Source organism: Mirounga leonina, unplaced genomic scaffold (genome assembly GCF_011800145.1).
Source record: "Mirounga leonina isolate KUSES-001 unplaced genomic scaffold, KU_Mleo_1.0 Mir_174, whole genome shotgun sequence".
Classification (NCBI taxonomy): Eukaryota; Metazoa; Chordata; class Mammalia; order Carnivora; family Phocidae; genus Mirounga; species Mirounga leonina.
Genome location: NW_023270451.1, coordinates 46344311 through 46360956, shown reverse-complemented (window position 1 = coordinate 46360956; position 16646 = coordinate 46344311). Strand labels below are relative to the sequence as shown.

The 16646-nt window shown below is 42.1% G+C and overlaps 1 protein-coding gene across 1 annotated transcript in view; it reads right to left on the bottom strand.

Annotated features, from left to right (window-relative positions):
* Positions 1-223: 223 nt before the first annotated feature.
* ITPRID1 (ITPR interacting domain containing 1) overlaps positions 224-16646 on the bottom strand; it is a 77333-nt gene continuing 60910 nt past the window's right edge. The window contains 5 exon segments of the mRNA XM_035021406.1: positions 224-633; positions 1103-1214; positions 1975-2102; positions 8788-10089; positions 10485-10567. Coding sequence (XP_034877297.1) covers positions 328-633; positions 1103-1214; positions 1975-2102; positions 8788-10089; positions 10485-10567 — 1931 coding nt within the window. The 3' untranslated portion in view covers positions 224-327.

The following is a 16646-nucleotide window of genomic DNA, read 5'->3' as shown; positions in this document are numbered from 1 at the left end:
TCTATCTATCTATCTATATCTATCTATTATCTATCTATTATCTATCTATCTATTATCTATCTATCTATCTATCTATCTATCTATCTATCTATCTATATCTTGGCTACCATGTATTCCCAGTGCCAGACACATAGTAGGTACTCACTTATTCTGTATTGAATAGATATTGAAATATTGAGATTCTCTTGGGTGGAACCACAGAGTAGAATATTTTTAAAAATAGCTGAAGAAGGGTTGATAAACACTTCTTGGGGGCAATTTAGATTTCCTTGTCTGGCCAGAATGTGCTCTTACACTTTGTAGGAAGGTCACCAAAACCACTCTGATTTAGAGGAAGACGTTCATACCCATTTCTCCAATAGGACAATTTGACAAAGGGGCTGGGCCTGACTCTGCCTCAGCTGGAGGAGACATCCTGGTGCTGCTCTCCAAGGTGGGTGGAGAGAAGGCAGCCAAATGGGTCACCCTTGAGCTGGGAGCCTGCTGGCCATCGTGGGGAGGAAAGGCAACCCCCGGCACCATGGCTGAGTGGACTTTATCACCTGAAGTCTAGCCATTCTTTTCTTCCGCCCAGTTACAGTCATGCAGGTTTGGATAGTGTTCAGGTTGGTCCTCTGTGAGAAGCTCAAGCTGCTAAAAGGAAAGTAAGAACAAAAAGAGTGGGCAACTTAGCATATTTGCACCAAACAGCTAAGCCAGACTTTTGGGAAAGGTACTCCTGGGTGGGGAATTCTCTAGAGGGGGCTCTGTGAGTTAGCAGCAGATTCTGGCAATGACTAAGCCATACTAGTTCAACAGTTGTGTTTCTTATTCTCATCGGGAAAATGGCTAATAATAATAATTATTATTAATATGTATCACTTATTTACAGGACAGGAGGAAAGATTGGCATAGGAATTAGACGACCTGAGTTCTAATCCTCAATTGCTACCAGCTAGCCACGTGGCCTTGAGCAAAGGCTTCACTTTTTTTATACTTAAAATGGAGGTGTTGGCCCATAATCCTAGAATCTGAACTGATTGCACTATCAGGTTTTTGATTTAATGCATCCCTCCGGCGATCGGCAGGACAGAGTCCAGCTTCACAACCCACTGCCCCGTACCAATAGAATCTCGTCTTTGATTTGCTGAGCCCGGTCTCCTAAATGAAACTCCAGCTCTTCTATCTGCTGCCGCAGGGCCCAGCGGAGAGTCTGCAGCTGTTCGGCCTCCTCCCTGCAGGTAGAGAATAGAAATCGACCACATTTCCCATCACCTCCAAGCGCAGTCCTCCATCATCCCTCTCAAAATGTAGGTCAGTCCTCTGACATTTCTTACAAGGGAAAGTCACCTTCTTTATTTGTTATCAGTGGCAGACATGGTATATCACCAGGGCGGGTGTTCTTTCTTTTTTAAACAACTCTATTGCAGAATAATTTGCATACCATGGAGTTCACCTATTTTAACAGTCCAATGCAATGATTTTTAGTACATTTGCCAAGTTGTTTCACTCACCACCAGTCAGTTTGGGATCACTTCCCTCTGCCCAATAAAAACTCCTGTGTCCCTTTACAGTTAATCCTTATTCCCACCCCTCAGGCCCAGGCAACAGCTAATCGACTTCTGGGACATATGCTTTTCATCTATGTGAAAATAATGCAGATTTTCAAAACTCTAAGAACCCCCAATACTTACATTTGCATAAGTCCCATTCACATTAATGGAAGATATCCTGCTGGCTATCCCCATCTTCCCGGCTGACTGCCCATCTTCTGACCTCAAAAAGCCTTGGCCTTAAAGAGTGAGTGTTGCTATCTAGCAAATAGTTCTCACAGACTCCCACTGAGAAAGCAAGAACAAGAACAGGAAAGCAAAGGAAAAGGATTCATTTCTCATTAGTCCTCCTCCCTGGTGCTCATCTGTCCTGCCCTGATTACCTTTCCTTGCTCCAGGTGTGTGGGCTCTACTTACTTTTATGACTCTCTTCGATAATTACCTTTCCTCCTCTGACATGTCCCTGCAAAAGAGTGCCTGCTGTCCTGTAAGGTGCTGTTCAATTTCCTCCAGATGCTCCCGGAAACTCCGGCACACCATCTTCATCACTTCCATCTCGTGGACTGTGCACTGAGAACAATTAGAAAGAGCTGAAAAGGAAGTCCTTTTGGATTCACTGCAAGAGCTCACCACGGTGGAGCCTGCCTTCCCCCCTGGGGCTCCCTTGTCTGCAATGAAGCCCTGTCGCTAATGTGTGGGGAAGAATAAAGAGGAAAGCCCAGCCTTTGGCTTCTCCAGGCCAGGGCAGGCAATACTTGGCTGGGACGGGACGGTAGTTGGTTGTTGATTGGCTCTTGGAGACATTATGTCCCGGAGACAGGATGGCTGTCTGAAGAACTAGGTGATGTAGGGGTACAAGGACGCAGATAAAGGACAGCAGGAGGGAAAGGGCCTAAGTAAGGGTTTGTGCTTAGGAAAGTTGAGCCCTGTTAAATCTTGTTTAACTTGGGTTTTGAATACTGCCTCACTCTGAATCTCAATAACATTGAACACATCTGTCCTGATGGTATGTGTTTGATTAGAGAAAGTCTGCTTAGAATATTTTTTTTTATCAGTCTTAGCCCTGCTTAACTGCAATCCCTGATGGTGAAATCTGCAGGATCAGCTCCATGTGGCTAACAAGCTCATCCAGAGTAAGGCAGGCATCATTTAGGCATCCCACTCTCTTCATGAACTGGAATCTAGAATTGAACTCTGTCTATGCTCCCCATCCTGCTCCTTATTGTTCCTGATGTGAACCATTCTTTAAATCTTACTTTCTCTGCATGACTGTGCTTCTGCCTATATATATCCTAATCTATATCTATATTGATATATATATAGATATAGATATAGATATATATCTTCCTGCAGCCCCTAAGTTCAGTCCATTTGTTGGGAACCTGATGATTTGCTGAGTTCTTACTAGCTATCGCCCTTGTTTTCCAGCCCAGGTTGGATCATGCTTTGAATACATGCATGATCCAGGACCCCAGTATCTCCACCCATCTGACTTTAAGCGACATTAATGCTTGTTAGACCCTAATGCTTTCTCTACCAGGCGCATGGGTTTGACTGCCCTCCCTGCCTCCCAGAGTAGCATGGCAGAGGCTGCTAGCTGCCTGCTAACTGTCTTTTCCCCCTTTATTCACATGAACAGACTTCTAATGTCTTAGGGCAACAATGTGTCTAACAAATGACATTTCCCAGCATCCTTTGTAGTAGGATGGCAATGAGATGGAAGTGGAGAGCATGGAGTGGGGCTTCTGGAAAGCTCTTTAAAGGAAACTGATTTTCATGGCAGTCTTCTTTCAACTTTCTTTTCTTACTTCCATGGAGACCAGTCTTACAGCTGTGTTAATTCCTCTTAGCCCTGTTTTTAGGAAGTCCCAGATTTCTTACTCTTCTCCTCCAAGCCCCATGGCCAAGATCCTGGCAGCTTCATGGCTACTTTTACTGGAATTGTCATAGTAGAAATACTTTCCTACAAGTGATGCTTTTATACTGAAAACTCCTCATCATTTTGCTCTGAGAGTTTGGTTTGATTCTGTCCCTTAATTTTTATATTTGAATAACATATTTTACATGGCAAAACTCTCTAATTACTTTTGCTTCAGTGTGAGTGCATTTGAACCAGTTAGAGGAGTATTTGAAGTGTTACTGATGTTGGCAATCGTGCTTGAAAGGTGACCACAGTTATGGCTCTTGAAACTAGAAAGGATGTTAGAGACCATGAAGTGTTCTTTTTATAGACAAGTGTTCTGACACAGAAGGGCAAACTGACTTGTCCAAGGTCAAAAAAGGGCAGATTTCAAGCCTGATTCATTTCTTTTCTTCTCAAGATCTAACTGAGTCACAGCAGTGTGGCTAGACACGGGGACAAGCTATTTGTCCCTTAGGACTGAGCTGGTTGAATGGTCCTAGTAGATTCCTACAGGCTGACCAAGTTCTAGGGATGGTCAGGCCAGGGGCATGGAGACATGGTGCTCAAGTAGGCTGAGCATTAGAAATATTAAAGTTTACGCTTCATCTAGTTATTTTGGGGTAACCCTTTGTGATTGGAAGGCACGCGGGGCTGGGATGTAGGAGTAACTCCTGGCTGTTTGGTACCAGAGAAGGGTGTGAGGTGGAAGATTCTGAAACACTGCCATCTTCTGGTCATTTGGAGTACTAACACTACATTTCAGCTCTAGAACAGGTATAGAATTAGTTTTCAGAGAAAAGGAAACCTTAGGCAAGGAAAAAAAAAATAAGAGGCTATTTCAAACTCTTTCTTCCGACGTAAGTGCTAGGTTATAACCCAGAATCAATTCAAGGTCTACTCAACTGATTCAAGCGCATTAAGACAAACTTTAGTAGTAAGAGCAAGAAACCACCAGAAAACATTGAAACTTCACTTTTGAGTTGGCTCATCTGACTTGTTAAGCTGTGTATGCTTTCTTTTTATTTAAAGCTAAATCATGAACATCATAGAAGAATTTTCTAATATCCAAAAATCTAATTTCAGATGATCTTATTTTCTTTTCTGGAAAGTTTTTTTTAATTACTAAATTATTTTGAAGAATTCACATATACAAAAGAATGAATCATATCAACAAACCATGGTGTCCCACAAGACCACAGAAATAGCATTTACCAATTAGTCAAGTGAGTCTCTGCACTGTTACATACTGTTCTGTAAGGGGAGGAGGTGGGGAGGTTTTTCTGAGTCTTTTACCTAAAATTGCTCTTACTTTCTTTCTTTTTATTTTATTTTATTTTATTTTATTTTATTTTTTTTGCTTTTTTTTGCTCTTACTTTCAACACTTGCTTGGAACTTCCATTGAAAGGTAATAGATAGGATCTGTCCCTGCCTATAATCTGAACTTGATCCAAGATTAATTGTCCAGATAAGTTTTTTTAATAAATAATTTTTGTAACCCTAGTTAGCACCTAGTATCTGATTTAGAGACATTCTTCTCCAGAATATTTTTCAGGCCTTACAAACCCAGAGTCACTCACCATAGATACCTTTTCTCTCTGTTCCTGAGTTTGTTCTTTGGCCTAAGCAGCCTGCTCTTGTGGGTGAATGCAATCCCCCATTTTCACTTGCTTTTCTGCAAGTTCTCTGTGTGCCTGTGTGTATACCTACCTGCCCACGAGTATAATAAGGCACATGTAAAAGACCGTTTTCTCTGTATGTTTGTGGTCCCTTGACTCTAAATAAGGAGAAATGCATTGTCATCTAAGAAAACCTGAGATAGTATGCATTTCAGGGTGTATAATGTCAGATCAATTTGATGTGAAAATACCTTTTTTTGGTATAATTGTGAATTCTAGGAGGACAGCAGGCAGAGGCAATATGACACAAGGTTTTAGAAGACACGAGATGGTGGCATGCACACTCATTTAAACTCCTACTCATTTGAAAGCTACACACAACCCTGAAGATGGCCATTGTGCATAACAGGACACAAATCCCCTGTATGTTCTGCAGAAGAGCTGATGTCTCATAGTGTCAAAGCAAGAAAAAGGTCTATTTTCAGTTGTCAGATCTCCCCACACAGCTGGGGCTGCCTCGGCCCAAGTTCAGCAAGAAATGGGGAGAGCTCTGCTCTGCATGAAAAGTCACTCACCCCTGGAGCTGACCCAGGCTTAATCTTTGGTCCCTGTTCTAATCAATGTCCTTGCCTCACTGCCAGAACCAGTCCTTACCCTGTAGCTGGCTTCTGCAGTTTCCAGAACCATGCTCCTACAAATTCATGAGGACACTCCCAAATACCTTATAAATCCTTTATGTCTTATTAAAACCTTTCATATTAATGGTTTTGCTGGGCTGTACTAACTGGTCAGCTATGCTCTCTGGATGCTGTGGTTTTCCTAGCACCTGTCGTCAGGCCTACCCTTTGAATAACTGAGCCACTCCAGACCCTGGTGTCCCTTTTGTCTGCACTGATGTGTCACAGTCACCTCAACCATGCTAAAAACCCTCATTAGGTCTTTTCCACTTGTGCCATGGAAGGCTGAGTTCCCCTTTTTTCATTTGTGGCCATATAACTGAATAAATGATAGGCTAATTGAGTATCATATATGGCTATTGCCAAAGATACTTGATTATTATATTAATAAATGAAATGATAGTGCTTCCCAAAGACAGTTTGATGACAGACATCTAGCTTCTTAGTCTGTGGATATGTGTTTGTTATTTCTCTCTTTCTCTCTCTCTCTTTTTTTAGAGCGAGCGAGAGAGAGAGAGAGCAAGAGCATGAACGGGAATGGGGTGGGGTGGTGTGGGGAGGGGAGGGGCAGGTAGAGAGGGAGACAGAGATTCTGTAAGCAGGCTAAGCAGGCTCCATGATCAGAGTGTGGAGCCCCATGTGGGGCTCAGTCTCATGTCCCTGAGATCATGACCTGAGTGGAAATCAAGGGCAGACACTGAACTGACTAAGCTACCCAGGCACCCCTATTTCTCTTTTTAACCCAATCAGTAAATGGGTTGTTTTTAAGAGTTGCGATGTGAACAGAAACTAGATAGTATCTTATTATGGAATAAATACCTGCAACATTTCCATTAAAAGATTGACATTGGGTATATCTAAAGAGACCATTTCTTCTGGAGTTTTTAGCACAATTTTGATTTTTATTATTTTTAATAAAATTAAATATAAAACTAAATATGGTTTAATTTATATATCCTTGTAGAACTTACCTTAAAAATGTAAATTAGAAAAAAATCTTTCAGGATATTTTGGACCAACAACCTGGTTTACATCATGGAAACTGGAGTACCTAATTGTAGGATTTAATATTTTTTTCCCCCTACAACCTCTTAAAATGTTATCTTCTCCAGCCATCTTTCATACCTAACATTTTCCTATGTTAACTATGTAGCCAAGTATATGTTTATTTCCTTAAAGCAGAGTTTTTCAACCCTGACATTGTTGTTATTTGGGGCTAGATAATTCTTTGTTGGGTCAGGGGCTGTCCTGCATATTGTAGGATGTTTAGCAGTATCCCTGACCTCTACGCACTAATAACAGCAATGCCTACCCCAGATATGACAACCAAAATGTCTTCAAACATTGCAAAATATTACTAAGGATGGGAGCAAATTATCCCCAGTTGAAACCCACCACCTTACAGCATTTAAAATCCCTTAATAAATATTAGTGATGATGATGGTGGGGATGACTCCTACTACTTTCTAGGATTTGAACCTGGGTCTTTTGAAAGTCCGATGGACCTCAGCCTTTGTTCTTCACTCCCATGAAACTTTTGGATAGTATTATAAGCAGAATTAATCTCAATGACTTCTTTCACTAGTTCAACCCTTTTAACAACCCACTTAAAAATATTCCAAATGTCTCAAACCTTGCAATTTGAAAAATGATGTAGTAAATTACTTATCTTTCATTGATTCTCTTTCTACTTTTATATAACATTTATGCAGATTTCTAGATCTTGAAGGGCTATGTAGTAACTTGCCTTATCTTTCTCGTAATCACTTTCTCATGTTGTTATTACACTTCTACAGATTTAGATACTTTAAAGTTAGACACATCATTGCCTGGAGTGTGTTGTCTGAGAATTTGGTGTCAGCTAGATCTGAATTCGAATCAGAACTAACCACTTATTAGTGGGGGAAGTTGGAAAGTTACACTCTCTTGGTTCTAGGTTCCTCATTTGTAAAAGAGGGAGGACTTGGCATATATATGAGGGGCTCAGGATTTATGGCATGGGTGAAAATGAAGGTTACTCAACATACGGTAAATAAAGTAATTAGCATAGGCACTCAATAAATATTTGTGGAATTAAAAGAATGGGAAGGTCACCTGTCAGGCATCAAACAGTAGATGCTTAATAAATTACAGTTGCCCTCCGCTCTCCTTTGAACAGCAGTAGCCCTATGTTATCTGTGCCACCTTTCTGTTTTTTCACTTTCAGTGCAGGTGGTTTCATGTGTGATGCTCTTAATTTTTTTAATGAATGGCTAACCTTGACAACCTAGATCATTTCTTACCTTGAGAATCACTGAAGAGGGGACACTAGAAGGACTCACTAAATGCTTATTGATTTATCAGGGGCTGAACAGGTTGGGGGTCATTCAGTTTTCAGTAAACTCAATGTCCACTTTTAAATAAACTCAGCAAGATGGAGCAGGAGTCCCTCTATGTGACATAGAGCTTCTAGAGAGGCTCTAGATTCAAGAGCTGAACAATAATAAAACAGTGATGAAAATTAATAATAAGAATAAGAGCCACTCAGTTAGCATTTTCTAGGGCTTTCTGTGGGCTGGGCACCGTGCTGAGTGTCCGAGCATGCTGAGTGCTTTACAGGCTTTCTCTCACTCAATCCTAAAACAATCTTGTGCCTATGGCATGAAAATCTCCCTATTTTACAAAGCAGGAACTAGGCTCAGAGAGATGTAATGGCTTGTGCAAGATTATTCAGTTAAGTGAATTTAAGACAGAGAATTGTTCAGTCAGACTGAATTGTAGATGAGGTACAGATGCATTAATGTTTATAACCTTACACATGAATTTATTGTTCTATATCACTCTGTCAAATGGAAATTAATAATGAAATTTACCTCCTTACTTCAGAAGGTGATTGGACATATGAGATAAGAAGAAACTTGTGAGAATATATCGTAAGCTATAAAGCTCTCTGCAGATATTACTCATGATTTGAGATGGAAAGGTATGCCCTGAAAGCTTGCATTCAGGGGACCTGAACATTATCCCTGAGGGGCTATTGCTCCATCTGTCTTCCCTCTTGGCAGAGATGAATACTTACAGAACACAGCTCCTTCACTGTAGTGTCCTGAAGGACGTTCAAAGTCTTCACAAACTGGGCTTCCAGATGATGATGTGAGCATGAGCAGTGCCTACAGGCTGAGGGCACAGGGCCAGGGCTCTGCCTCTCTGAGTGGCAGTGGGGATGGTGATGACAGCACACACAGCAGTGGGTGGATACAGCATGGCAGATGCCCGCTGGGTAGATACGAGGGAAGCCTGTGTCTAGAGAGACGGATTTGGTGAGGTGCTGGGCCTTGGTACTTGGAGCTGAACAGCAATGCCAGGGCCTAGGCTCACTTATATTGGTCTGAACAGAAACATCACAGCACTGTCTCAATTTTGTCTCCAGTCCTGGTTCTGTTGTGGGAGCAGGGTCACGCACAGTGCATTCTAAAGTTGTTCTTTTACAATCAGTCCCCAAAGCCACAGCATTCTGAGCAGCTGATGCCAGATTGGAGGACATCTGGATTGTCACAGGCTTGGAACCAACAGTGTTTGAGTCAGCATTTAGAGGAAACTTCTCCATCTCAGGTTCTGCTCTATGTGGTATGTGACCCAAAGCACTACATACTGGCTTTGTGTGGGGAGTATCTCCAGTGGGTTTATCTAGGTGGGGAATGAGCTTTTCGGATGTTTGGATAAGGTCAACTGTATAGGACATGACATTACTGGGCTTGGGGACATGCTGTGGTGGGCTTTCTCCTGTCAGTGAGGTATTGTTGGTGTCCGGATAGATTTTGTTGTTTTCTGCTCCTCTTGCGGCCTCAGAGTCTACATGAAGGAGCTTGTCATGAGCAGGATCAACTCCAGGTGATCTTTGGGACTTGCAGTGGTGGGTTCGCATGTAGGTTTCCCCAGCTCCCTCAAGCTTCAGTAACCCATCCTTGACTTCTGTGATGTGGGGCACCCTAAACCCCAGAGGGCAGTCACATCTGGAGATAGCTGTGCCCACCATGGCCTCATCTTCCGTTCGGGGCGTGGGCAGATGCTGCCTCAGATGGCTGTCTTTCCTTGGCTGTTCTCCTCTGGCGGGCTCGGCAAGGGCCATATCTGGGGTCAATGGCTCTGGTGGCTTCTCTGTATCCTCAAACGGAGACTCTTTCTCCACCGTAGATGTTGAGGCCTTTTCCTCCATGATACTCCAGTCTTGATTTGAGAAGGCTGTGCTCACCATACTCTTGGAATCAGAGCCATCTGACTCCTGCTGGCAGTCCTGGGGCGGCACTAGGCACTGGCTCTGATCCCCTGGCTTTCTACATCCATTCTCAGCAGGACTCTGGCGGCTTGGCAAGGAAGGCATCTGTGTGAGAAACCAGGATAAAGGCAAATGGGTCAGGAGGGTGGGGGAGGCGCTAGGTTTAAGACGTGTATGTGTCTTTTCCTTATCATTACCACTGACTTAGGAGTCAGAAGATAAGGGTTACAAACTCAGGTTTACTTTAGTTCACTATTTTAACTAAGCCCTTCTGTCTATGAGGCTCAGCTTCCTTGTTTGGCAAAATCCAAAGAAAATAAAAAGGAAAGGAATGCTAAGCTTTCTGTCACCTTGTCTAGTGTGACTCCAATCCCTGTCCCTTGGCTGCCTATGGTGCGTGTCTTCCAAGGGCTGGCTGCCCTTTCCGAATGTGGTGGCATGGCGTGCTTTCTACTTATCTTTCCTTTTACCCATATTCCAACCCTCCAGTGGCCCCCTACCTGCAGGGACAGCGGCTCCAGGGGGTCATCCAGGAACCCGCTGCTGTCAGACTGGCAGCTGTCGTCTCTGTTCACTGTGGCACCTGTGGAAAGAAGTCAAGAGGCCTGGAGTCAGGGAAGGGAAATAGGCCGTCAGCAGGACTGAGCTCAAACCCTCTCTGTGCCGGACAGGCCGCAAATCCTCAATAAATGCCCACTGCCCGCAGATAGAAATGAACAGGGGAATTCCAAGGATTTATTTTCTCGATTGTCAGAGTGTCCAAGTGAAATTGTGTCACTGGTTTCCTGATACAAGGAGTAAAACACGAAATAAAGGAGAAAGGATGACCATCTCTTAAGATGAAATAGCAAACGATTGTGGATGCATCTTCAATAAGGGGGAGAAAATCCAGAAGCAAATGCATAGCTCTTAAATGCCACGCTGACAGAACAATAAAAAACAAAATGTATATATCTGTGTGTATATATTTTGCAATGAACTGAATATTATGTCCCTCCCACCCCCCCAAAAAAATCATGCCTTGAAATCCTAACCCCCATGGTGATGCTATTATGAGAGCTCTCGTTAATGGGATTAGTACCTTATAAAATACCTTATAAAAAAGACCCCAGAGATGAGAGATCCCTTGCCCCTTCTACCATGTAAGATGACCATCTGTGGACCAGGAAGTGGGTTCTTACCAAACACTGAAACTGCCAGCACCTTGACCTTGAACTAGCCTCCAGAACTGTGAGAAATAAATGTCTATTTTTATGAGCCACCCGGTCTGTGGTATTCTGTTCTAGCAGCCCTAACTGACCAAGACATATATATTCTTTTTTTTTTTTTTTACTAAATGTTGGATAAGAACCTTACTAGCTTCATGTGGACTCTATACAACTATAAGTCCATGCTCATGTTTTAGACTGCTTCTCTTGTCATTGCAAAAGGCTGGAAGGAGCAGAGAAAGAACAATGTTAAGTGAGGGCAGGTAACGACTCTGTAAATATGAGCACCTGAAAATTCTAAATCTATCTGAACTTTTACCATAGATATTATGTTATATTAGCAGGGGTGGGGGATATGGGTGGCTACTAGAGGATGAACCTACTGAAGATTAAATTGTAAGATTTTTTTCTCCTACCTAATGAGAAATGCTTTATGCGTTAGAAGAGAAGGTCGCCTGGGAGGAGGGTGGTTGGGGTGTAGCCCTTCTGCAAGAAGAAGAAAGAGGAGACTTATTCGTCCTGGGAGAAAAAGTTGGATGTGGGTCTGGGGAGTGGCCTGAAGGGAAAAAAAACCTGATTGTTGATGGATGTTATTCGTGGCTATTTGTCTATGCTCACCTAAGTGAGAAACAGGGAATTTGCCTTCGCTTGAAGAACTAGCTGCTGCAGAAGAGTTCAAAGGAAAAAGCAAACACACAGTCCAGGCTCTATTTAAGTGTTCTGGATCCAACCTTCAAGGGCAGGCCCACTAATAAGGATTAACAGTGCCTCATCTCCTTGTAGGACTCTCTCCCACCAGTTTTAATTGCCCATGTGTCTGAGCAAAGACAGCTGGTGGAGACGTGGTTCCAGAGCTGGTTTACCCAGCCCAAATTCCAACTACCTCACCCTGTGGTGAAAATAAAGAGAAGGAAGCTCAGCTTTGTAGAATCAAAATTTATAAATTCCATAAATTCATTTTTTCAGCCTCAATTAAAATGAACGTCTGAATATCAGAGGATGTAAGTTTTTTGGGGCACCCGGGTGGCTCAGTCGGTTAAGCATCTGCCTTTGGCTCAGGTCATGATCCCAGGGTCCTGGGATGGAGCCCCACATCAGGCTCCCTGCTCGGCGGAGAGTCTGCTTCTCCCTCTCCCTCTGCCCCTCCCCCTGCTTGTGTTCTCTCTCTCTGTCAAATAAAAATCAGAGGATGTTTTTAATAGCTGAATCCTAGAGACATGGAAGAAATTTGAGAAAACAATTTCTTTGATCTTGTTACCTCTCTTATTATATAGTTAAGGGTAAAATATGGAAAATATTTACTGGTTATAGACCTAAAGAAGACTTCTGCTTCTGGCAAGCTGAAGTAATAGGAACTAGATTTTCCTCCCACCTGAAACAACTGAAAAACTGGACAAAGTATGTGAAAAATGGTTTCAAGAATATGGGCGTCAGGGGGCGCCTGGGTGGCTCAGTCATTAAGCATCTGCCTTTGGCTCAGGTCATGATCTCAGGGTCCTGGGATTGAGCCCCGCATGGGTTCAGCGGGAAGCCTACTTCTCCCTCTCCCACTCCCCCTGCTTGTGTTCCCTCTCTCGCTGTGTCTCTCTCTGTCAAATAAATGAATAAAATCTTAAAAAAAAAAAAAGAATATGGGCGTCAGGTAATTAAAAATGGCTGCCCCTGAGAGGCAGGAAAAAATAATGTGAGCCCTATAATCACCCAGCTTCCTGCCTTGAGATAGTTCATAGACTGTGGTGTAGCGAGGGAAGGCGGACCCAGGCAGAACCTGGCAGACTCCCTGAGTTGAAGAGATAAAATTAAACGTCTGGAATGACTGAGCCAGATAGAGTTTGCAGGGAAGAGTGGAAGAGAGGAGAGATCTTCACAAAGAGAGAACTCACAGAAACCCTTCTGAGTATGTAGCTGAGGGCTGATCTGCTCATGTGTGTGAGGAAACACCAGAGGCTGGGGAAAGAATCACTGGAAAGGCTTAGAAAACATAGTGCCTAACAGTCCCCAGGCCTGGAACAGAGCATGCTTCCATCAGCCAGACTCCAAAACCTCACAATTCCCAGAGTACTTATGGGGCAGAGTACTCAGAAGGGTCTTACTTCAGGAGTGAGGAATAATTAGGCCTAGAATGAGCATTTTTCCCACATCACAAATCTTAAAAATGAGACCTGAAAGGGTCAAACTGTTTTCAAGTCACTCAACTGTGTCCCAGACCTAAGCTCAAGCGTATTTATAGAAATAAAGTAATATCTAGCACCCATAAGGTAAAATCTACAATATCTGGCATCTAACAAAAAATACCAGGAATGTAAAGAAGCAGAAATATATGACCCATAGTGAGGAAAAAATCCAATCAACTGGAACCAACCTAGAACTGACAGAGATGTTAGAATTAGCAAGCAAGGACTTTAGAACACTTATTATGACTACAGTCCATACGTTTAAGAAGCTAGAAGAAAGATTAACTGTGTCATAAGGGGAGACTACTAGATATTAAAAAATACCCAATTGCAATTCTAGAGATGAAAACTCAATGTCTCAGGTAAAATTTATACTGGATGGATTAACAGCATTTTAGAAGTTGCAGAAGAAAAAATAGTGAAGTTGAAGACATAGCAGTGGAAACTATTCCAAATAAAAAACAGAGATTAAAGAAAAAAAAATTTTAAAAATCAAAAGAACATCATCAGTGAACTGTGAGACAAGCCAAGTAGTGAACACATAAGTCACCGGAATAGCCCAAAGAGGAGGAGAAACATTGGAAGAAATGTTTCAAAGAAAAGTTTGTTTCAAGATGTTCGACAAACCTTAAACAAGAGAAATATGAAGAAAACTATACCAAGGCACATCAGGATGAAATTGTCCAACACCAATGATAAAGAGAAACGTCTTAAAATCAGCCAGAGACAAAAAGACACGTTATACACAAGGGAAACAAAGACAAGGAAAGCAGTGAGTTTCTCACTGGAAATGATCCAAGCGAGAAGACAGTGGAGTGGCCGAAAGAAAAAAAAAAGTGTGGGTACGTTTTTGTTTTTGTTTTTTTTATTCTTATGTTAATCCCCATACATTACAACATTAGTTTTAGATGAAGTGTTCCATGATTCATTGTTTGTGCATAACACCCAGTGCTCCATGCAGAATGTGCCCTCCTCAATACCCATCACCAGGCTAACCCATCCTCCCACCCCTCTCCCCTCTAGAACCCTCAGTTTGTTTCTCAGAGTCCATAGTCTCTCATGGTTCGTCTCCCCCTCCGATTTCCCCCCCTTCATTCTTCCCCTCCTGCTACCTTCTTCTTCTTCTTCTTCTTTTTTTTTTTTCTCTTAACATATATTGCATTATTTGTTTCAGAGGTACAGATCTGAGATTTAACAGTCTTGCACAATTCACAGCGCTTACCAGAGCACATACCCTCCCCAGTGTCTATCACGTGTGGGTACGTTTTTTAAAAAAATATTTATTTATTTACTTAGAGAGAGAGAGAGAGTGTGTGCACAAGGGGTAGGGGCAAAGAGAGAGGGAGAGAAAGAATCTCCAGCAGTGTCCCCCGCTGAGTGCAGAGCCTGATGCAGGGCTTGATCCCAGGACCCCGAGATCACAACCTGAGCAGAAATCAAGAGTTGGACACTTAACTGGCTGAGCCACCCAGGCGCCCTGAATGTAGGTACGTTTTAAAATATTTTTTTAATTCTCTAAATCTTTTAAAATAACAATAAACAATTTAAATAAAAAATAATAACACTGTAGTGTGAGGTTTATAACAAAGACTTAGAAGAGTAAAACCAAAAACCAATACCCCCAAAAAACAACTGTTATAAAATTGAATAGTTTGTGTGGTAGGAACTCCCTGTGAGGTTTTCCTTTAACTGTGACATACAATCTTTATAGAGACTTTAGCCTGGATAGAAGAACATTTGTTTACTTGTTGTCAAAGGAAATAGTGTATACACATTGTATCTTTATTATAGGAAATTTACTTGTGTGATATTTACACAATATGGTGTAATATTTAAGACTCCACTGCTCTTGTTATAATGAGCTCAACCAATATTAAAACTCTTTGGCTCCTTTTAGAGTTAGAAAAAAATCACCTATTTTTCTCCTTATAACAACTATGGGTACGAAATCAGTGATGATTATGGCAGAAACTGTTCAAATGCTCAATGCAGAATATAAAGTATTTTTCTGGTACTATACAAAGGGCCCCGGCCACTTTGGTTGGAGCCCCTCCACTGAGTAGCCCTACAGAGTGGGGTGAGGGACCAAAGAATTTTCCACACAAGCCTCCCATCCCAGTTTACGAGCTTCAGGACCCACGGCAGCTTTTCTTTCTTTCTTTTTTTTTTTTTTTTTAAAGATTTTATTTATTTATTTGAGAGAGAGAGAATGAGAGACAGAGAGCATGAGAGGAAGGAGGGTCAGAGGGAGAAGCAGACTCCCTGCTGAGCAGGGAGCCCGATGTGGGACTCGATCCCAGGACCCCAGGATCATGACCTGAGCCGAAGGCAGTCGCCCAACCAACTGAGCCACCCAGGCGTCCCCCACGGCAGCTTTTCTACTTAGCCCCCAGAGCCCTTTTACAGTAGACAGACCGTGGGACAGGAAGGAACAAGATGGGACTGACTGTACCCTTCACTCTCCAACCCCATAACATGTAAATGTTAGGGATCCCAGAGATATTCAACACCAGAGTTGAAACTTGCTGAAGGATGGAAAAAACAGCTTTGGAACCTCTTCTTCTTTCTATATGTTTTGGTGCAAGATTTGCACCATAAGCTGTGAAGGACTCCCGGTACATCATTATCCTTTAAACTTTCTAGATGATCCCTAAGCAATTACTATTCTTGAGTATAATCTTCATATAAAATGGTTTCTATTCTCCTCTTACAACCCCAAGATGGAATTATACATTTGAGCACCAGAACAAAACTCTGGGTCAGAGTTCATTCCTCCATATGCTGCTTGGTCCATACCAATCTGGTCCATATGAAAATAAACAACCACCAAAGTAAAGGGTCCCTAAAAGATAGAAAGAGTGATTTCCTTTAAGAAGGGCATGTGTAAATTATAACTGTTAGCATCAGTTAATTGCACTAGTGTAAAGCACAACAAACCAAAACAAATAACAAAATAACCTCCTAAACTCATTTAGGTGAATTTGTGAAACAACCAGATTTTGAGAGCCTTTCTTTGATGGTGAGGTCAAATGGTGGGATGGGGCATAGTTCTCTCAGGACTAGAGGCTTGTTTATCTTGTATTTTAGAAGTCAAATACATGCATCTGAATCATTTGGAGAGTTACCAAGCAAAGTGTGGGCCAATTTACAGATGGTTTAGTTTCTAAAGAGAACTAAAAATCTTTCCCTGCCTATAGACCCACCTTTTCAGCAACTAGATGATAAACATCTCGAAATTGGTTTTGCAAATTCTAAATATTCTCTTAAGGTTATAGCAATT